Below are 19963 nucleotides of genomic sequence, written 5' to 3'. Positions count from 1 at the left end.
AGGGTTACCTGACAAGACATTATCAGGGCAAAAATGGGCGGAGCTATAAGAGCTTCTACAAAACCTGTGACCTACAGGTAGCAGTCGTGGACAGCCACTGAACTGAGCAGAGATGACTAGTAACAGGGAGTTTGACTGTGTGGTTATTGGAGCTGGTGTGCAGGGCTCCTTCACAGCATACCAGCTGGCAAGAAGGAACAAGAAAACTCTTCTGCTGGAACAGGTGTGTCAACCACAACATTACACTGACTCACACACGCACGCACACACCTGCAGAGAGACTTCATAGTATGTTTGCAATTCTTTTCTACTGTGGTTACCGTTATGGTCTACCTATTTGTAGCCCACAACCATTCTATTTTCATTTTCATTTCTTATGTCTCATCTATAATGTCTTTTTTTTTCCTAAATACATTTTAAGGTATAGCCAACAATACTTGTATTTACTGCACAAAGTTTTACGTTTCTGCATGTTACATGAGAGAATATAAAAAGATAAAAAACAGAAGCTCTCATCAATGCCATTTAAGTACAATTGTATAGATAAGTATTTTTATTTCAGAAAACGATATTAGCTGTAATAAATCACTCACAACCAGATTTTTACTGGCTGAGCAAAGCCAGAAAAGCTACTCAAGATAGGTCCAGCTAGGAAATTCACTTAACTGTAACTAATAATTTATCAATTAATGAATCCATTTCATTTCTACGATCCAATCAGATGGATCTGAGGCTGATTCGAATCAACCTATACCATTAATAATTGTTTCCATATGAGATGAATGGATCGGGAAAAATACCATTTGGATTTAGAAAAAGTAAGTTGATTGACATCTGGCTCAAAACTGTACGGCTGGATAGCTCCAATGTTGCTGGAAGGATTGATTGTGGAAGTGAAATTTTTTGCAATGTTTCTTTTCTTTGTTGTATTGCAATATTGCTTGCCGTTTTTGTTGCACCACTAATGTTTGGTTGGGATTGTGAGAGGCTGTGAGCCCCCAACCTATTGCTAGTAGTGCTTGAAAAATGGAACGGAAGTAAGCCTCTGCTCATTTCCCATGATCCTTTTGTTTATAGTCTCTCACACAAGGGAGAGAGTGTAAACATGGTTAGCACGGTCATTTGTTTTGACAAGTACAAAAATTGCTTTAATGCAACGATTGCTTCTGAAAGTTGTGCAATTTTTCTCAATTGGGGGGCATTTTTTTAACCATTTAAAAAAGAAAATTCTTTTGAAAACCAAAACAATGTCTGGTTTTCATTTGTGGATCTTCAGTCTAAACATTGTACAGTGAATTGAGATCATAAGAAATGTAGTCTGTTATTTCCGTGGGACCATTATGACTTCCTCTTTAAACATAACCAACAGTTTGACTCTGACTTAACATGGGTGCATATTTCTGAGTCAAACTCGTTGGTCATTTTTTTGTAGTTTGTTCTTCCCCATACCAGAGGCAGCTCCCATGGCCAAACTCGTATTATCCGCAAAGCCTATGAGGAGGACTTCTACATTAGGATGATGGAGGAATGCTACAAGCTGTGGAGTCAAATGGAGAAGGAGGCAGGTGTCAAGTTGTACAGGTGATAACATTTGTCACTTTGTTTAGGTTCTCCATAGCCATGTTTGCTTAAGACTATAAATGCTAACTGGTCCAATAGTCATTCTGTCAGGGAGGGCTTGAGAAAATGTGTTCTTCTTTGGAGACCAATTACTATGAGCTACTCATTTTTTTCCCTCACACACTTGAATAAAAACATTAGGGTACACAGGAGGACAGAATGTAAAAGCTATTTAATTTATCGGACGTGAGATGTGAGATATGGTGATTTAGGAATTAGTCTGGTTTTCTGCAGACTGGGAACTGGAAAGAAAGAAGAATGAAAGCCACTGCAATAAAGTTCACATGTTTCATTATCCACATGCCTCTGTGTGTTAGTGTAGCATCTCACTGACTGCAAATATACAATAGATTTTTTTTATGTACACATACTAATTAAAAGGTTAAGAGGGATGGCGATTTTTCTTGGTAACCATTTCTATTCGTTTCTAAAATTTCACATTTGTATCCATTATATCCTTTCAGACAAACAGGACTCCTGGTAATGGGACCAGAGAAGAATGAGAGTTACCAACTGTGTAAGAATACAATGCTGAAGAACAATGTTCCAATGGTGCAACTGACGCGGGAAAACTTTGGTCTGCACATTCCAAACGTCAGCCTGGCTGAAGGTCATGCAGCGTTTGTGGAACTAACTGCTGGAGTGCTGTATGCTGACCGCACACTCAAAGCTGTACAGGTACAGCTCCTCCAACATGTCTTACTACTATCGTCACATTTTAAACACAATGACATATTACTACATTATTAAACAATATTACTGCAGTTTAATAGCAAAACAGACAAAAATCTAGTAATAAAGTTTAGTTTCATAACAGGTTTGAACAAAAGCTTTTTATCTGGCGTGTTACATACCTTCTATCATAAACCAATAAGAGTTGGCAATTTGCCTCAACTTAACCATCTAACTTGGTTATAAAGATCTGATCTTTTTTGTACTTGCGTTATATAAACCTATAGTATTTCAAAAGGTTGTTCAGAAACAGAAGGGTAAGAGCTGCACATGGGAAGGTTGAAAAACTCTCACACCATTTCCTGCCAGCAACTGTTGGAAGGAAAATCAGGGTTTTATGGTTAAACTTAGCAAAGAAACAGAAACACAAGAGTATTTTGAGCAACTTCTTGGACTCTTGTTTGGGTTAAATACAGCATTTCTGCCCTTTAATTTGCAAGAATAGCTATTAACCAAACCACCAAAAAGGAAATCCAAATGAAATGACTTTGCCTCCAGCTGTCCAAACTCAAATCAATCAAGCCAAAAGAACGAGCTCATACAAAGAAATCAGACATTTAAGCATACAAGTTGAGTCATAATAAATAAGGAAAAATGATAAGTGTTGAACACACATAGATGAAGAGTGTAAAATGTAAAAGAAAGGCAGGAAATCTGCATTTTTAATTGTACTTGTCCTGTCCAGCAGCTGAGCAAACAGACCGGAGCTGAAGGCCTGTTGTGTTGGACAGAAACAAATCTTCTTACACACAGGGTGTATATGTGTATACACTCCTTTTGTATTAGGGGCTGAACTTTATTACCAGTGTTCCTATATTTGTGTGTATTCCGTTTTGGACTGGAGAGAAGACAGAAAAAACAGTAAGAGTGGGAGGGGCACAACGATGGGGGACAAGGGTAGAGATTCACACTCCCCAAAACTAAAGAAGCAGAAATCTTCATTGGTCGGAAAGGAAGATTCTTTGTGGTGTTTGACACAGTTGCTCCTAGTCCAAAAGGAGGTGTCAGGTACATTCTGTTATTAGAGGGAATCTTGTGGATCCAGGAATGTGCATTATAAACATCCAAAAGAGGAGAAGATGGAGAGAGGGAGGCACAGCCAGGCCATCCAATTGAAACTTGATCATAAATAAAGAAAATCCAAACAGCTCATACCCCAAAGCCAAATGAAGATAACCAAGTAGGCACAGTCTCACCACTGAGAAAACAAAATAGAACAGGTGATCCAAATGACAGCAATGCTTGAGTCCTACAAGTCAGAGGATCCCCACACTGGCCAGAGAGTCAATTTTGGAGACTTTCTGGCACTGATCAGCCTGGCAATGCTTGCTTTAAAGCAGTGGTCTCCAACCACCGGTCTGTGGATCAATTGGCACCGGGCCGCAGAAGAAATAATTAATTACGACTGTTTTATTAGTTTTTTCCTTTTAAATTTCGACAATCTTTATTAGTGCAGGGATTAGTGCAGGGGCAGAAGAACAGATGGAAGAAACGGCCACGACTTCAAGACCAAAAAAAAATTAACAGTAGGCCACCAGGAGTCCTGCTCAAAATATGGATTTATTGCAACAGGTGATTTCCCACATGGAGCCTGTTTACACAGTACTCACAACATTCATTGGCATAAAATGCTACTAGAGATTGATGTTCCACTGGTGTTATTTGTTATTATTATTATTATTTTTTTAAAATGATCTTTTGTGAAGATCAGAGTTTTTTTTTTTTAATCAGACCAAAATTAAGCATCCCCGGCAATCCCCACCCCTTTCTGCTGGGCCGCGGTAAATGTTGGGGAAAACTGCTTTAGAGGCTGAGACGGATCAACCAATTTACCTTGAAGGGCTGCCTGCAGGTGAGGGAAGGTGCATTTCCTGACAAAGGAATAAAGAAGTTGGAGAGTGATTAAGGAAACATAGAAAGGGGGAGGATCTTGCAGTAAGCATTAATTGGTAACAGCTGTCACATGTAGATCCTTACCAAAAGAGCTCCAAACACCAGCACAAGCACAAGCCCCTAGCCCAGCCAGAGAACAGTCCCCCCATCACTCCCTGTGTCATTTTACTGTATTTATTTTGGCTCAACTTCTGAACTTAAATGTTCTAATTTCTTTGTACTGTTTTAATTTTAGGCCTAATGGCAACATTTGGTGGAAATCACATTAGAGAAATCCCACTACTGAGAAAATTACTGAGATATCAAATATTTATTTTTCCGGCTGTATATATAAAAAAACAACTTTTCATACCTTAAAAGAAAAATGTTCCAAAGTTTTTCACATTCTTATCAAACACTTCTGATAACTTAAAATTGCACTTGAAAGCCAAATTGGAGATCTTAGTCATATCAACTGACACATTTTGTTGATGTTTTTTATCCTAGAAGCTTTTTTCAGTCTGAACTAAGGTTGGTAAGGAGGCAAGGGTTCTAGCTGTCATATGGCTTTACTCCATTGAGTTCACTGAGTTGTTGGGGCGGTTTATGGCAGAGTGTCATCTGGTTGGGATGAGAGTCAGCACCGCTAAATCTGAGGCCATGGTTCTCGACCGGAGAAAGGTAGTTAGCCATCTCTTGGTGGGTGGAGTGTCCCTGCCCCAGATGGAGGAGTTTTAATATCTTGGGATCTTGTTCACGATTGTAACGATAGGCGTCTGCTGTTATGTGGTCACTGTGTCAGTCCGTTGTGGTTAAGAGAGAGCTGAGCCAAAAAGCAAAGCTCGATCTTGATTCCAATACTCACCTATGGTCATGGGTCACGACCGAAAGAACGAAGTCCCGAATGCAAGCGTCTGAAAGGAGCTTCCTTAGAGATAGGAGGAGGAACTCGGAGTAGAATCGCTTCTCCTCCACATCCAGACAGAGGAGCCAGTTGACACTTTTCTTTGTAGCTCTACTCCTAAGAGAAACACTAGTTCCTCCTACACACTAGTTCCTCTGAAACACGAGTTCCTGCGACACATATAACAATGGTACATGCAAAATGGTTTGACTGATGAGATTGACATTGCGAATTAGAAACAGATTATGTTTGAGTCCAGCGATTGATTGATTCCTTTATTTCAATCTCTCAAGCCATCTGTCTTCTTTGTTCAAAATGTCTGCATTCTGATCCTCCAATAGTGTCCTTTGTGCTTTTCAGACTCTGGTCCACAGGGGTTAGACCAGAGTCTGGTATAAACCTCAACCTGAAGGCCACAAACTATTCCTTTGACGACGGAGAGGTCTGGATCTTAGGCAAAAAATGGATGGTTTGAGTGAGAAATGAAGGAAGCTTTGTAAGTAAATAAAGATTTCAGAAAATTGCAGCCTCCTTTGCAGCCCCCAGACAAGAGCTAAATCTAAGTAACCATGTCAGATCGACAAACCAAGCCTCCTTCTTTGTCTTCCAGCTGTTCCCTTCCGTGGTTGCTGCAAGCTTTGTGGAATTATCCATGAACTTTGCTTCCTTACAAAGCTTAATTTAGACTGAAAAGGAACAAAAGGATTTCACAACTTTCCGCTTATAACATATGTTTTACTTATTTTTTTATTCTTTTTTTCAGGGGCAGTTTCAGAAGTTAGGTGGAGTCATTAGAGACAATGAAAAAGTGACAGACATTAAGCCTGGCTCACTTGTCACAATTTTAACCTCTACTGGTGTTTATAGAACCAAAAGACTGGTCATAACAGCCGGACCCTGGACTAATAGACTGCTTGTGAAGACTGGAATAGAGCTGCCACTTGAGGTAATCAAACTTCGTAGGAAAAAACATTGATGTATAGGCCAAGTTCTGTCTGTTTCTCTAAGACATTTTAAAATAATAAACCTCTTCCACAGCGAATCATCCACCTTAATGTAACTCTCCCTCACTCACACCAACCACCTTCATATTCTTCAAAGCATTTATAATTCATCTAGGGTTATTTCCTCATAACTCCATCTATTTATGTTTAATTCATACTTGCCAATAATTTGTCATCTCTTTTTCCCCGAGTCTACACGTCTGTAGAAGTCAGTACCAATCACAACTCTCTTCTTCTCAGAATTCCTCCTCCTGCTGTGGGAGGAACCACTGACATCATTCACTGTCACACTCGTGACAGTTCAATACGTCTTTTCAACCTCCAGCTTCAGACTAATCAACCAATCCCACTCTCTATACCTACTTTGTTCCTTGAAAGAGCAGTTCGAACCCTGCTCCAAATCTGTAGGTTCTTTCTGGTTTCCGGAATTCCCAGAAGATCCATCATTATTCTTTTATCTCTACATTCAAAGGTTATACTCTTAGTCTCCTCATTTTTTTTGGTCTTTTCTTACAAAGATGTCTTTCTACATTTTTCTTTTTCTGCATCCAGTTTCTACAGACACATTGTAGGTCATCAGCCCCAGTGTCAGTTGTGGTAACCTAAGCCAAAACCGATCTAGTATAAAAAATCTCTTCCTGATTTTCGGAGTTGATTTGGCTTTGGTTTTATTTTCGGATGCCCTTCCTGGTACAACCCCAGCATTGTGTTGGTCACGGGGTCGTCACATGAAGCACTGTATTGATTACAAATGTTAACCTCAGAGGCTGATGACAAAAAGACCATTAAAAATATTTTTAGGAAACAAGAAAATGACAGAAATTGCATAATCAATGGAGGTGATAAAGTCAGAAATACTCAACAGATGTTCTGGTTTGAATGATCATAATGATTTAATGGTTTCAGGTGATGAAGATCAACGTATGCTACTGGAGGGAGAAGGTTGATGGCTCATATGATGTAAAACAGAAATTTCCTTGCTTTCTACAAATTGAAGGTGAGAAGTCCAAAGAGCACATCTACGGCCTGCCAGCTAATGAGTATCCTGGGATGGTGAAGGTACGACTACGAAAAAGACTATCCAATCTATTTGTCTAATAGCCTTGCAAGAAACCACCAATATGGGTCAAGGGACAGTGGTCCCTCATTTATCGCAGGGGTTACTTTCTAAAAAAAAAGTAAAATCTGCAAACAGAATTAAAAATGTTTTAAGCCATAGTATTAGGTTTAGGAGCTGTCATCTGGACGTAGTTTTTAAAGTTAGAAGACGTTTCACCTCTTTGTTAATTCTGAATTAGCTGGTAAAAGAGCTGGTATATATGCGCTCATGGGGGAGGAATGTTTTAAGCCTCTAAAACTCCTCACTACACACTTTATTCACTTTTCGCAGACAGACATGAACATTTTCCCACTTTTGTCTCTTGATTAAACTCTCAAGGTTCAAACCTTCATAGAAAAATAAGTCCTGTATTGTAAAATGAAAACGAAGATCTGATTGCCATTGAAGATTGATTGACAAGTTCTATAGCTAATCAGAAAGCAGAACACGCAGAACAAGCATGAATAATGACAAAATTGCATCCCTGTATATTTTATGTTTGGTCAAGGTTTTAATCTCTTTATTATTTTGGCCTCTTTGTGTTTGAACCAGCACAGTTCTCTCTTGCAGAACAGAGTTCCCTTCTTATTTTTCAATGAAATGTCTTCCTTGTTCTTTTGGGGTCTATTCCTCATGTGTTATGGCCCCCTTGTGGTTGTTCCACTAGACCACAGGTCTGCAATCTTTATGATAAAAAGACGCTCTGGCCGGTTTCTTATTGACAAGAAACGGCAGATAGCTGGAAAGTCCCACTCTACGCTTAGAAAATTCCCTTTTTTCATGTTTTAGCGGCTATTGATCCATTCATTTATTAAATACAGCTTGTATATATTTTCTGCAGTTGAATTATACTGGCATTGTGCTTTTCTATATATAAAAATTGTAACTTTTTACTTTTAACATCAGCAGATCCAAGTTCCTTTAGAAATAAAATAAACCCTGGGTCAAATAAGATCCTCCTGCTGCAGCAGATTTACTTGAATAAACAATACAAGGAAATCAAGTCAAACATGGAATATTCTGTCATGACTTTGGTGTTCCTTCATCCTTTTTTTCCTACTGTTGATTATAAACATGACCGGTGTAGAATCCAATTATATTTGTCAGTCTATAAATGTAACTGCAATAAGATCATGCTAATATAATTCTAAAACCCTCCCACAGTAGATTAACCCTTTAACATCATTTTTGTTCAGCTGTCTGACAGGTTAAATGACTACTTTATAAACTGAAAACAGATGAACCAATACTGCAAACCTGTTACTTATTCAATTTGTTAGCATTTGTCTTCAAAACCAAAGAGCCACAACAGCAGAATAAAAGAGTGGCATGGGCAAGGCTCTGGAGCCTCAGGCTGCAGAGCCTTGCCCTAGACTGAGATGGGAAGTCTTTCCATGCCTCTCATCTGGAAATTACACTGTGAACTCTGCTCCCAATGTGCTAGTCATTCTCCCTTTCTATCTGAACACATAGGTTTTCCTGTATTTAATTGCGGCTGAGCAATTAATACAGAAAAGCTTTGTATTGATAGTGAAAATTTTAATCAGTATTCATATGACAGACACCTTACCCTCATCACTGGCAACATACTCTTTGCAAACTGGAAAAATAGGCTTGAATCCTTTGTGAACAAATGAAGATGGATTATAGGGCTGCGTACAACCTTATATAACAGAGGAAACAGCTGATCACGCAGCTCTGTTTCACATTACACAAGTAGAGACACTGCCGGTCATGAGTGCAACAATAAGTAAAGTCCAATATTTAGCCTTTACGGCTAGACCAAGGATGTGGATGGTCATTGAACCTCATTTATACGCACTGTTTGTTATGGCGGTGGGATGTGGTGCAGCTGAGCGGTCATACCACCAAAGCTTCGTGTAAGCGTGAAGTTGCTAGAAGTTATGTTCAGTCGCCTCCCATTGGTAGAGACACTGAAGAGTGATGAAGTAAAGTGGTCTGCTATCTCATGGCAACACATCCATTCATACTTTGCTAGGCTACTCATAATAGACCGCTTGTTCCTTGTTGCTGCAGACATCATTACAGTCATTCAGACACCGTTCGCTGGCACTGACCTGCCTCAGGAATTGGTGAGTGACAATGGAAGCCAATATACTGAAAGGAGTTTTAAAGATTTTCCTCAAAAACCCCAACATCTGACTCATCGTCAGCTCCTCATCACCCTGATGGGCAAGCCAAATGTTTGTTCAATCTTTTCGTAGACGTAGACCACTCTTAGGTCTGTCACAACTGCCTTTATGGGCGGATCTGAGCTGTCTGTGGGCGAAAAACGGGTAAATCTGTACACGGGCACGCAGTCGACCCACACAAAATATCAAGGTCGTAGACCACTCAATGAACAAATTTGTTCATGCACGTTTTTGCTACGGGCATGCTGTGGGTGACAAGTCGTAGCGAAGGAAGAGTGAAGTACTGCATGTGAGATGCAGGCGTGTCGAATGGATTTTCCATTCCCTCTAATCCTGCACACTGCTGTGTTCATGTGAGAAGTGTGGGCTGCTTGCAGTGCCAACTTATTGTTAGATCTAAGGAGATTAGACACAGCGTAGTTTCTGTGGGCATCCTACATATCACATGCCCTTGCTGTGCATACAGCATATGAGCAGGATCAGTTTAGACTGTGGTATAAGGACACCGTATGACAGCATCCCCCACATTTTCTTAGTCTTTTACTCTATGTCTTTATTTCAAACTGATTAAATAGAAAGAAAACATCATAAATCATGAATGACAGTATGCAAAGTTCCGAGTGACAGTGTTGCCTTCTGATACCTCATGATACACACTGACGTTCCTTGAGTTGGCCTTTCGAGCCTAAGGGGAACTGCAGGACACACCTGCGCCTCCCTTAAGATGCAGCCGCTCCTCTGTACGACTCTTCACAGACCTGAATAATCTAAAAATCTGCACCACTCCTGCGGGTCAACTCACCCGACTGCCTGCATGTGACTATGGCTTTGTATGAAACACCATTTAGACACTTCCAGCTCTCAGGCAGGTTTGAAAGCACTTTCTACCAATCATTTTCCAGAAAAATGCTGCTGTCATTCTATATCTTTCCTTTGTTGTTTTTTTGTGTGTATATTTTTCACTGATGTGTTTTTCTGTGATTGTGTTCTTTTATGTGTTTAAATTGGAATCTTGCTTTCCTTTCAAACCCCTTTTTTCCTTCGACTTTTTTTCTCCAGAGGTCTGTTGTACTATGAGCATATTGCGAATTTGTTTTGCTTTGTTAAATTATGGTTGAATAAAAATCACATTCAAAGCTCACAATAACATCAAAAAACTGAGAGTCTAATTTGCAGGAAAAAAATCAAAACAAAAAAAAGAATAGTGTGTTCATGTGCATTATTTGTTCCTTTTTTATTTTGTTTCAGACCTCGGTTAGATTAATGAGTATTTCCATCTACACACAGATATGCCTCCATGCAGGCAGCCCTGCTGATCCGGACCAAAGAGACCAACAAAAAGACAGGTCTGACATCGAAACCTTGCAGCGTTTTGTCAGCCGCCGCTTCCCTGGTCTCGTCCCTGAGCCGGCTGTTGTGGAAAGCTGCTTGTACACGGTAAGCAGGCAATAAAAAAGGTTTGGATTTAAAGAAATTCTTACCATGCATGCACATGAAATCAAAAGTGAAAAAGATGTATTTTCATACTTTCAAAGCCCTGCATTTATTAGGTCGAATGATTGATAACATTTACTACCTGAAAACTAATTTACGATTTGTCCGTGCTCCTGGCATAAATGGTGCTTAGGCTTTTACTAAAGGATAAAAATATTCTGTTTGCTACTGCTGTCACACTTCAAGACTTGTACATTTTATTTTACATTAGTGATGTTGCAACTTATTTGAAGTCTTTGGACCTTTCAGGCCTGCTGTAGTCATGTTAGAAGGCACAAAACGTAAACTCAAGCCCAGGTCAAATCAAACTCATTTGTCTGGGCTTAAAATCCACCTGTCCACCCAGTTTTAGCAGAACTTCATCAGCCCAACACACAGAATTAAAAGAATTTGCACTGCTAAACATAATACAGAGTCCTGGTCTAGATGACATGCTGCTGGTTTTCCAAAAAACGATCCTTATCCTCTGCTGATTACCTGGATCAGGTGTGTTTTGTCGTTGAGAAGCCTCACTGGCAGGTTAATTGGAAAACATGAAGGACAGTGGCTTCCTGTGGCCTGGAGTTTGACGCCTGTCCTCTAAGTTGATTGTGGTTGCTAAAGATATGGAAGCTCATTGCTAAAACAAATAATTGAGCAATTTGCTTAATGTTAAAATACGCAAAGAAGTTGAACTTTGCTGAGGTATTAAAAGCACTTGAAAGGACAAAGAAAAAGCTCAAAGCTCCAACTTAGATGATAAAAAAGAACTGAATGATGCTTAACAGTAGAGAATTTCAAACAATAATAACAAACAGGCGGAAAGGAGAAACATTGAATGTGGTCTAACATGAACTTAAACATTTTTAAATGTGAAACAATCTGTTTTAACAATGATTCCAGTCATATCATAAACTGTGGTGGCCGATACGATTTATAGTCGATATTAATTCATTTTAAACGATCAGATTCTTTGACCTAAGATGGATCCGGGAAATTTATAGCAAAAACGTCAGCCAGTGTGACTCAGAGAGAAATACCTGAGTACTGAACAGTGCAGGTGCAGGTTTCCAGATTTCCTCAAGATAATTAACTGTAAATTCCAAACAAACAAGTAAACTAGAATGAATGTCAAATCCATTCACATTTTAGTTTCCTAAAGTTCAGCCCACTGTTGTTTTTCCACATCCAAAGAATCCAAAGGGAACATTTTTAGAACATTCTAGCACACTGGATGGTCAAAACATTGGACTGGAATGATGGACTCATCAGTTTTTGATGACATCACGTGTGTGTTTAGATGCAGTTGGTCAGTTTTACGTTGTAATAAGATAAACCTACCATATCTGACTGACATTTGCATTGAGTATTTAGAAAAAGCAGAGAAAAATATCATTTGCAGAATAATGTGGAATGTGCTGTAATCTGACGGAGCTGAAGAGGTTCTACAAGCTAGAATGGCAGAGGATCTTCAAATCCAGGAGTGACAAACTAGTTGCATCCTTCCCAAGAAGAATAATGGCCGTTTAGCTTAAAAAATGTTTTGTTCTTTTTGTTTCTTTTCTTGTAAATTTGCAGATATTTCTACACCTGTTTTTTTCTCAGTGTACATTAATGAGAAATGAAATGATCAGTCCTGATTTTGACAAATGGCTGCATTGACACAAGGAGTGAAAATTTGTTGTAAGTGGTCTGTGTACTTTCCGTACCTACTGTACATAAATGTTATTTTTGCTCAGCTCTAAAATCTAAACAGCTCTAAAACAAATCTCATAAATGCATATTATGTGTTTACATCGAATTTTTGTTGTAATTGCAGGTTACTCCTGACAACCATTTTGTGCTGGACTATCATCCTGCTTATCGCAATATTGTCATCGGAGCAGGATTCTCAGGTAAACTAGTAAACTGCACAAAACATCAGCGGAAAGGAAGGAAGGTAAATTTGAACGGTGTGTGTTTGCCGCTAGTGGGTTGGTCCTATGAATAATTATAACACAGAAAAAACTACTACAAAAAGGGGTTGTAAGAGTGTCATTTTGTTTATCTCTATGAGTTCAGTATGCAATAACTCTACTTTTTAGAGGTGGACATCATCTTAAGTGGAACAGTTCCTGTACAAAAACATGAAACCTCATTTCAAACATTTGTTTTTGTAGCAGAGTTCAGAAAGCTGTTCAAAACTGAGCACAAAATGTTCAACTCTGGCCACAATTCATTTTTTAACCACAAAATATCCACCTCAGGAAAAAGAAAAAAAAATATCCACCACAGGCAATTATTCAAATGTACTAAACTGGTCTGAAAAAACAATTACCCTTGCCCAATATCTAAACAGGTCAGGATTTCTCACTGAGTAATTAAAAACATAAAAGTTCATAAAATACTTTTTTCTTTGTGTTTTTTATATTTCTACTCAAGACTTGATTTTATTGCAACTTTGGCCAATTGCTCTCATTTTGGAAGGACCGGCTTAAAGTAAATGAAAAACAGAAAAACATCTATTAAATAATTGAAGGCAGCTTTCAACTCTGAAGCACATACTGTAAACTTGAAGGAATTACTGCAAATTTGAAAAAGTAAAATTGCAAATTTAAAATGAATATATTTTAATCTTAAAAAAAAAAATCATTAAAACATTTAAAAAAAGTAAGTTTGAAACTTGAGTTGAAAAAAACAAACTTTAAACCTAAAATTGTCACCATGTGAAAAATAATGGCTATTTGTAACAGCTGCTGTTTGGTATTTTCAACTAAATTTTTAGTTTTTGTTTCTTGGCTTCTTCGCTTTCAGTCCTCAATTTACAATTTCAATTCAGACTCTACAGGTATTTGCTGCTGAGTCTAATTTCACGTCAAGGTGGGGCTTTGAGCCACTGGGCTACCAGCACGGTATACTTTTTTTTTTTTATAATCAACTTTCTAATTAACAATTCCCCCCCCCCACACATTTTCAATGGTTCTTTTAAGTTTAAAATAGTTCTTTCAAGTTTAAAACTTTTTTCAAATGTTCTTAATACAGATATTTTTTTCAAATGTTGAATCTGGTTTTTCATTCACTTTAGGTTAATTAGATTTGACCCCCTGTGATACTGTACAAAGCGCAACAAATGCAAATCTGAAACAGTTTGTTCTGACAGTTTTCAGATCTTCCTGATGAAAGTAGAGAGGCTGCGGCCAGCAGGTCCTTGCAAAAACTATGACGAAAAAGTCCACTGGCTGCATTTGGTTTATTGCACTTCATCATTGACACATAAGATGCAAACGATCAAAAGCAAAGAGTTGACAAAAATAGGTGCACCCTCTGCACCAAACCAAAAATCCCCAGCTACAACAGGAGCCGTCTCTACTTATCGCTCGACAAAGGAGAATTATAAATAGACATGATCGTGGTGGCTATAAACACTCAAGCATCTGCATTCATATAATGTCTGTATTGGTTGACAAATTCAATATCAGGACTTTGGAGTCAAGTTCAATGCAAAATAAAAGTAACGGGATTAAGGTGGACGACAGACACATTGAACTAAACCAGGGGTCGGGAACCTATGGCTCGCGAGCCATATATGGCTCTTTTGATGGTCACATGTGGCTCGCAGACAAATCTTTAATTATACTTTTTTTTCTTCATTAGTCCAGTCCTTCTCGGGCGCTGGGCGAAGCCAGATGCGCGCAGTAGTAGCGGTGCTTGGAGAGAAAACTATAAGTTTACAATTATCTATTTTTTCAGATAGTTTGTACCAGCCTGAAACCTGTGAATCGCCGTGCCTAAAACTGCGCGCTCCCGTCTCTGAGAAAGAGCGCGCAGATGCGGGGACGGGATGTTAGAGGGAGAAAGCAGAGGGGGGGGGTGAGGTGTTGTGGGGACAGGCAGCCGGTGAATCGCGCAGGGATTGTAAAAACGTAAAACCCGCTGCCCGTCACTCACTGCAGCGTGTGAGTGTGTGTTTGGCTCCGCGTCTGCATGTGAGCAGTCTGTGTCACATCTACAGAACAGTCAGACCTACGATCACGTTTAAAGTCTCAACGTCTGCATGAAGCAGAAACTCACCACGTATCAACCAGACTAGACCATCAGCAAAACTACCACGAGAAATACTCATCATTTATCAGCAACAGCATAACAATGTTATTAAAAAGAATCCACAGACTTATTGCACTTTAAAAGTGTTGAAATTACATCAAATGCACACATTCATTTGTATATTTAGTTTTAAACATATTGTTGCGGACTGAGTTGGGTGGCTGTTGGGCCGCGTTAAAAGTTCTGGAGTTCATTGAACTGAGAGACTTAGAGATCTGATTGGCTCTCAGTTCTGGCTCTCAGCCTGTTATTAGGTGGTTCCCGACCCCTGAACTAAAACTACAGTAAACTGAAATTTTTTTGCCCCCCCCCCCAATAATGTATGTTTTTGTTATTAAACTATTATTAAACTTAAGTAATACTAATATGTCTGACATTATAACCCAAACATGTTTAAGCTTCATTTTAACCTTGACATCTGGTTAGTGTTTAGTCCTAAAAAAAACAATTCATTCATTCATCTTCTAAACCCGTTTTGTCCTTTTCGGGGTCACGGGGCTGCTGGAGCCTATCCTGGCCACTGTGGGGGAATGCAGGGGACACCCTGGACAGGTCGCCAGTCTGCCTCAGCTCTTCTATCCAGTTATTTTTTAAAGAATGTATTAGAAAAGACAGAAAATGACATTGCTTTTTCTGCTTTTTCAAAGTCACTTCATGATTGGGAAGAGTGACTGTTCCATGACTTAGGGGCTCCTGTGCAAGGGCCCCGTAAGTTCTGTTTACAAGACTTATTTCACCTTGAGGAATAAGAAAATAAAGATACGACTCTTTTGAAAGAAACTTATGTGGTTGATTGATGTCATGAATTATAAATTCTACAGAGACAGTACATGTTGCATCCATGTGACATTTATAATGCATTCCATCTGACCAAGATGTCTTTTTTCTCTAGGTCATGGCTTCAAGTTTGGACCAATTGTTGGCCAGATTCTTTGTGACCTTAGTCTTGGAGAAGTGCCCTCCTTTGACCTCTCACCTTTTAGAATTACACGTTTCCAAGCAAAAAACAAATCATCTTTATAGACTGACAAATGTATGTCTTAGAAGCCTTTTTTCATGCATGATTCTAGGTTGTAAAAATAATAATCAGACATAAGTGTTTTTAACATTAGTAAAAAAAAATTAAAGAAGAAAATATTATGATTTAGGATTTTCCAGCCGAACCAAGATTGATTCTGTTCATTGTTTTTCTTGTGACATGACTTACTTAGTTCATTTTTGGCAAGATGTAGGCCAGTCAGTCTCTCAAAGCTGAAAATGACTCTAGCAATAAAAACTACACAATACAAAAATATAACTAAATGAAACTTAACTCTACTTAGAAAGCACTTTTACATGCCTATGTGATAACAAAGATCCAAGGGCCAGGGGAGGGTGCTGTGGCAAAAGACCAGCTGGTAAAGTAGACCAGGGGGTGCAGGAGCTAAAGTAAAGACCAGGGGGAAAGTAAAGACCAGGGATAAAGTAAAGACCAGGGGGAAAGTAAAGACCAGGGATAAAGTAAAGACCATGGGGAAAGTAAAGACCAGGGATAAAGTAAAGACCAAGGGGAAAGTAAAGACCAGGGATAAAGTAAAGACCAGGGGGAAAGTAAAGACCAGGGATAAAGTAAAGACAAGGGGGAAAGTAAAGACCAGGGATAAAGTAAAAACCAGGGATAAAGTAAAGACCAGGGATAAAGTAAAGACCAGGGAAAAAGTAAAGACCAGGGATAAAGTAAAGACCAGGGGGTAAAGTAAAGACCAGGGGGTAAAGAAAAGACCAGGGGGTAAAGAAAAGACCAGGGATAAAGTAAAGACCAGGGGGTATAATAGCTGGAAATAGGAAAGTCGGGTGAAGCTTGTCTCAGACCTGGGGCTCAGGGGGCAAAAGTGTTTGCCCCACATGGTTGAGAGTGGGATTTTATGAATCTAAAGACATTTTCCTGCGTTTTGCTGAAAAATGTGTAACTCTGTGACAAACGGTGTTTGGACTTTATCTCAATAGTTTAATGATTTTCTTAACCTCTGATTGAACTCATTTGGGTTTAATTTGTTTTTGCTTTTACCTTTTCTTTTATTCCTGTTCTTAATTTTCTATTCTTACTTTTATTGGTAAATTCCACTCTAACCTGGCACGGCACATCTTTTCACATATGAAACGATCAATGTTCTGTTGTGGATTTTCCCTTGTTTTAAATAAATAAACTCTTAATAATGTATTGTTCATTTTCCAGTACCAAATATTTATGAACTCATTTTCACCAAGGAAAAGAAATATTGTTAAAGCTTTGCGGTCAGTTAGTTGTGTTGTTAAATGTCGACATAAACATTCTTTTTCTTTTGAAAGAAGCCAAAATTCTAATTTTCTGATTGTCTGGATCTACTTTTATTATTCCATGTATAGGACACTCTCTCTTATCAAAAAATCTTTCCTCGATATATCAGATAAATCAAACGTATCAATTCTTAGCTTCAGTTTTGATGTAGATTTTAGAGGCTGGCCTGAAAGCCAAAGGACTACAAATCTTTGATTAACAGTGTTTAACTAATGTGTACTTTTTTATGATACTTTTTGTTAATCACAGGTTATTCGAGTCTTAATCTGACCAATCGGATGCGTCAGTAAAAGCATGTGGTGCCCACTGGTCCCCCCCCCCCCCCCCCCCCCCTCAAATGTTCAATTGACAGATTCTCCTGAGCCGGTTTCAGTTGAAGGGGTGTGGACTTCCAACAAGCTTACTAATGATTGACAACAGTTGTTGTCATAGAAGGGTTGCCTCAGACCAATCACTGCCGTCTGCCTCCAAATGGCGACTGAATTGGCCTCATTTGGCTGGAGCCGGAGGTAAGGCATTTTCCATGGGTGACATACCCGCTCAGTCCAGTTCTCTTATACAGACAACGGCCATATCTGTAAAATGACTTCTTTTCCTAGGTATCATTTTTAAAAATCAAAATCAAATTAGCACTACAGTGACTTGAATTAAAATATTTAGTGATGTGTCAGAATTTAAAATGAATGTTAATAAATCAATTTTTTTCTCCTCTGAAAATATCGGTAGTACAAAAAAAGACAGATTTAGGAATTGTCATTTGTAAAAAAACAGGAACGTCATAAGTTAAACTATGATCATATTTAAAAAAAACTTCATCTGAAATAAATTCATGTTTAATGAAAGACCTCTTTATATGGTAGTGTCTTAATATCAAAGGGAGAAGGAAAATCACATTCTTTATATGTTGCTTTATCTCTATAACCCCCAAAATTTTATTGAGGAATTCAATAAAATACTATATGATTATATTTTGCAGAAAACACTTATTATCTAAAAAAAAAAGATGTTCTCACAGATAGCAAAAGTCAAGGTGGTCTGGAGGCGCTGGATTTTAATACCATAATTAAAATGACATGGATAATAGAACTCTCGAAGAACCGGACAGCATCTGGAACACATTTCCATCACTTTTGTTCAATATTCTTGGTGACATACATTTTCTATTAAAGTGTATTTTAAAATATAAAGTATAACAAATAGGAAGCTACAAATTCAAATTAATTTTATTTCTATAGCACCTTTCATGTTAAGAAAACAGCTCAAAGTGCTGTACATAAAAACAAACAAGGATGCACAAACACCAATGCAAAAAATAAATAAATACATAAGCCTGTCATAATAAAATACACAAAGACAAGCACAAGTAAAAGAGAAATTGCTTAAGAAGAAAAAAAGAAAAAAAGAAAAAAAAAACTTAAGAAGAGAGAACCAAGAAGGCGCTGTCTGCTCTGTCCTGTTGGCCTGGGTGTCAGCATAGACACAAACACCCCAGCCAAGGGTGAGAAAACACTCATAAACCGTCTAAAATGTAAAAGTGATAAATAGAAAAGTTAAAATATAAAAAAACAGCTAAAATATAAAAAATTCAGACAAGTTAATGCATAAAAAGCCTAAAACACCTGAAATATAAAAAACTTAAGATGTTAAAACATAGAATAAATACCCCAGAAAGGAGGGCATTACAGTAATCTAATCTCTCTCAGCTTTAGAACCAATTACCAAGACTTCAGTTTTGTCTTGGTTGAGCTGCAAAAAGTTCTCTCCCATCCACATTTTGATATCTAAAATACAGCATCAAAGGCTGTCCATGGGTCCGGTGTCAGCAGGAGACACAGCAACATACAGTTGAGTGTCATCAGCATAGCTATGAAAGTTAATGCCGTGTCTACTGATGACATCACCAAGCGGAAGCATGTAAAGATTAAAAAGTGCAGGTCCCAGGATGGAGCCTTTGGGCACCCCACATGTCAGTTTGTGCCTTTCAAAGGAAAAGTCAGTTAAATTAACAATAAGATCTCTATCTGTGAGGTAGGATTTAAACCAATTAAAAGCTGTCCCAGTAATTCCAACCATGTCGTGAAGTCTGTTTAAAGGGATAGAGTGGTCAACTGTGTCGAAGGCTGCACTCAGGTCCAGTAAGACTAAAACAGATACTTTCTTCATGTCAGCATTGGACCTGAGATCATTTAAGACCCTGACAAGTGCCATCTCTGTTGAATGATGAGATCTAAAACCAGACTGAAACTTTTCTAAAATATTATTTTCATTAATAAAACCATTTAGTTGGGTAAAAACAAGCTTTTCTAAAATTTTACTTCAAAATGACAGGTTGGATACCGGCCGGTAGTTATTGAAATTGGACACGTCTAAACCACTCTTCTTCAGAATGGGTCTCACCATGGCAGTCTTTAGGGATGCAGGGAAGACTCCAGTCTGAAGAGAGCAGTTCAAGATGTTTAAGAGCTCTTCCTCACAGGATGTGAAAACTGACTTAAAAAGTGAGGTGGGGATGAGATCAAGAGAACAGGTCTTGGTATTCATTTGGGACATCACTTGTCGGAGTTCTGCAGCATTAATCAAGACAAAACTATCGAGTTTTTTCTCATTGATAGGAGGACTGGCAGTGTAAAGGTCAACACGGGATTATTGATCCCTCCCCTGTAAGATGGATGATCTGTCATCTATCTTAGTGGTAAAGTGGACTGC

General features: G+C 38.5%; 1 protein-coding gene across 1 annotated transcript; it reads left to right on the top strand.

Annotated features, from left to right (window-relative positions):
* Positions 1 to 58: 58 nt before the first annotated feature.
* On the top strand, positions 59 to 17147 carry pipox (pipecolic acid oxidase). The gene is made up of 8 exons (XM_004075867.4): positions 59 to 223; positions 1433 to 1581; positions 2085 to 2298; positions 5892 to 6074; positions 7039 to 7191; positions 10672 to 10821; positions 12677 to 12752; positions 15833 to 17147. Exons 1-8 carry the CDS (start codon positions 113 to 115, stop codon positions 15961 to 15963), a joined length of 1167 nt encoding a protein of 388 aa, XP_004075915.1. The 5' UTR covers positions 59 to 112; the 3' UTR covers positions 15964 to 17147.
* The last annotated feature ends 2816 nt before the right edge of the window (positions 17148 to 19963 follow it).

The sequence above is a fragment of the Oryzias latipes genome, chromosome 13 (genome assembly GCF_053564925.1).
Source record: "Oryzias latipes strain Hd-rR chromosome 13, Olatipes_Hd-rR_3.1".
Lineage (NCBI taxonomy): Eukaryota > Metazoa > Chordata > Actinopteri > Beloniformes > Adrianichthyidae > Oryzias > Oryzias latipes.
The sequence above is the reverse complement of the archived record's forward strand: the minus strand, read 5'-3'. Positions and strand labels throughout refer to the sequence as shown.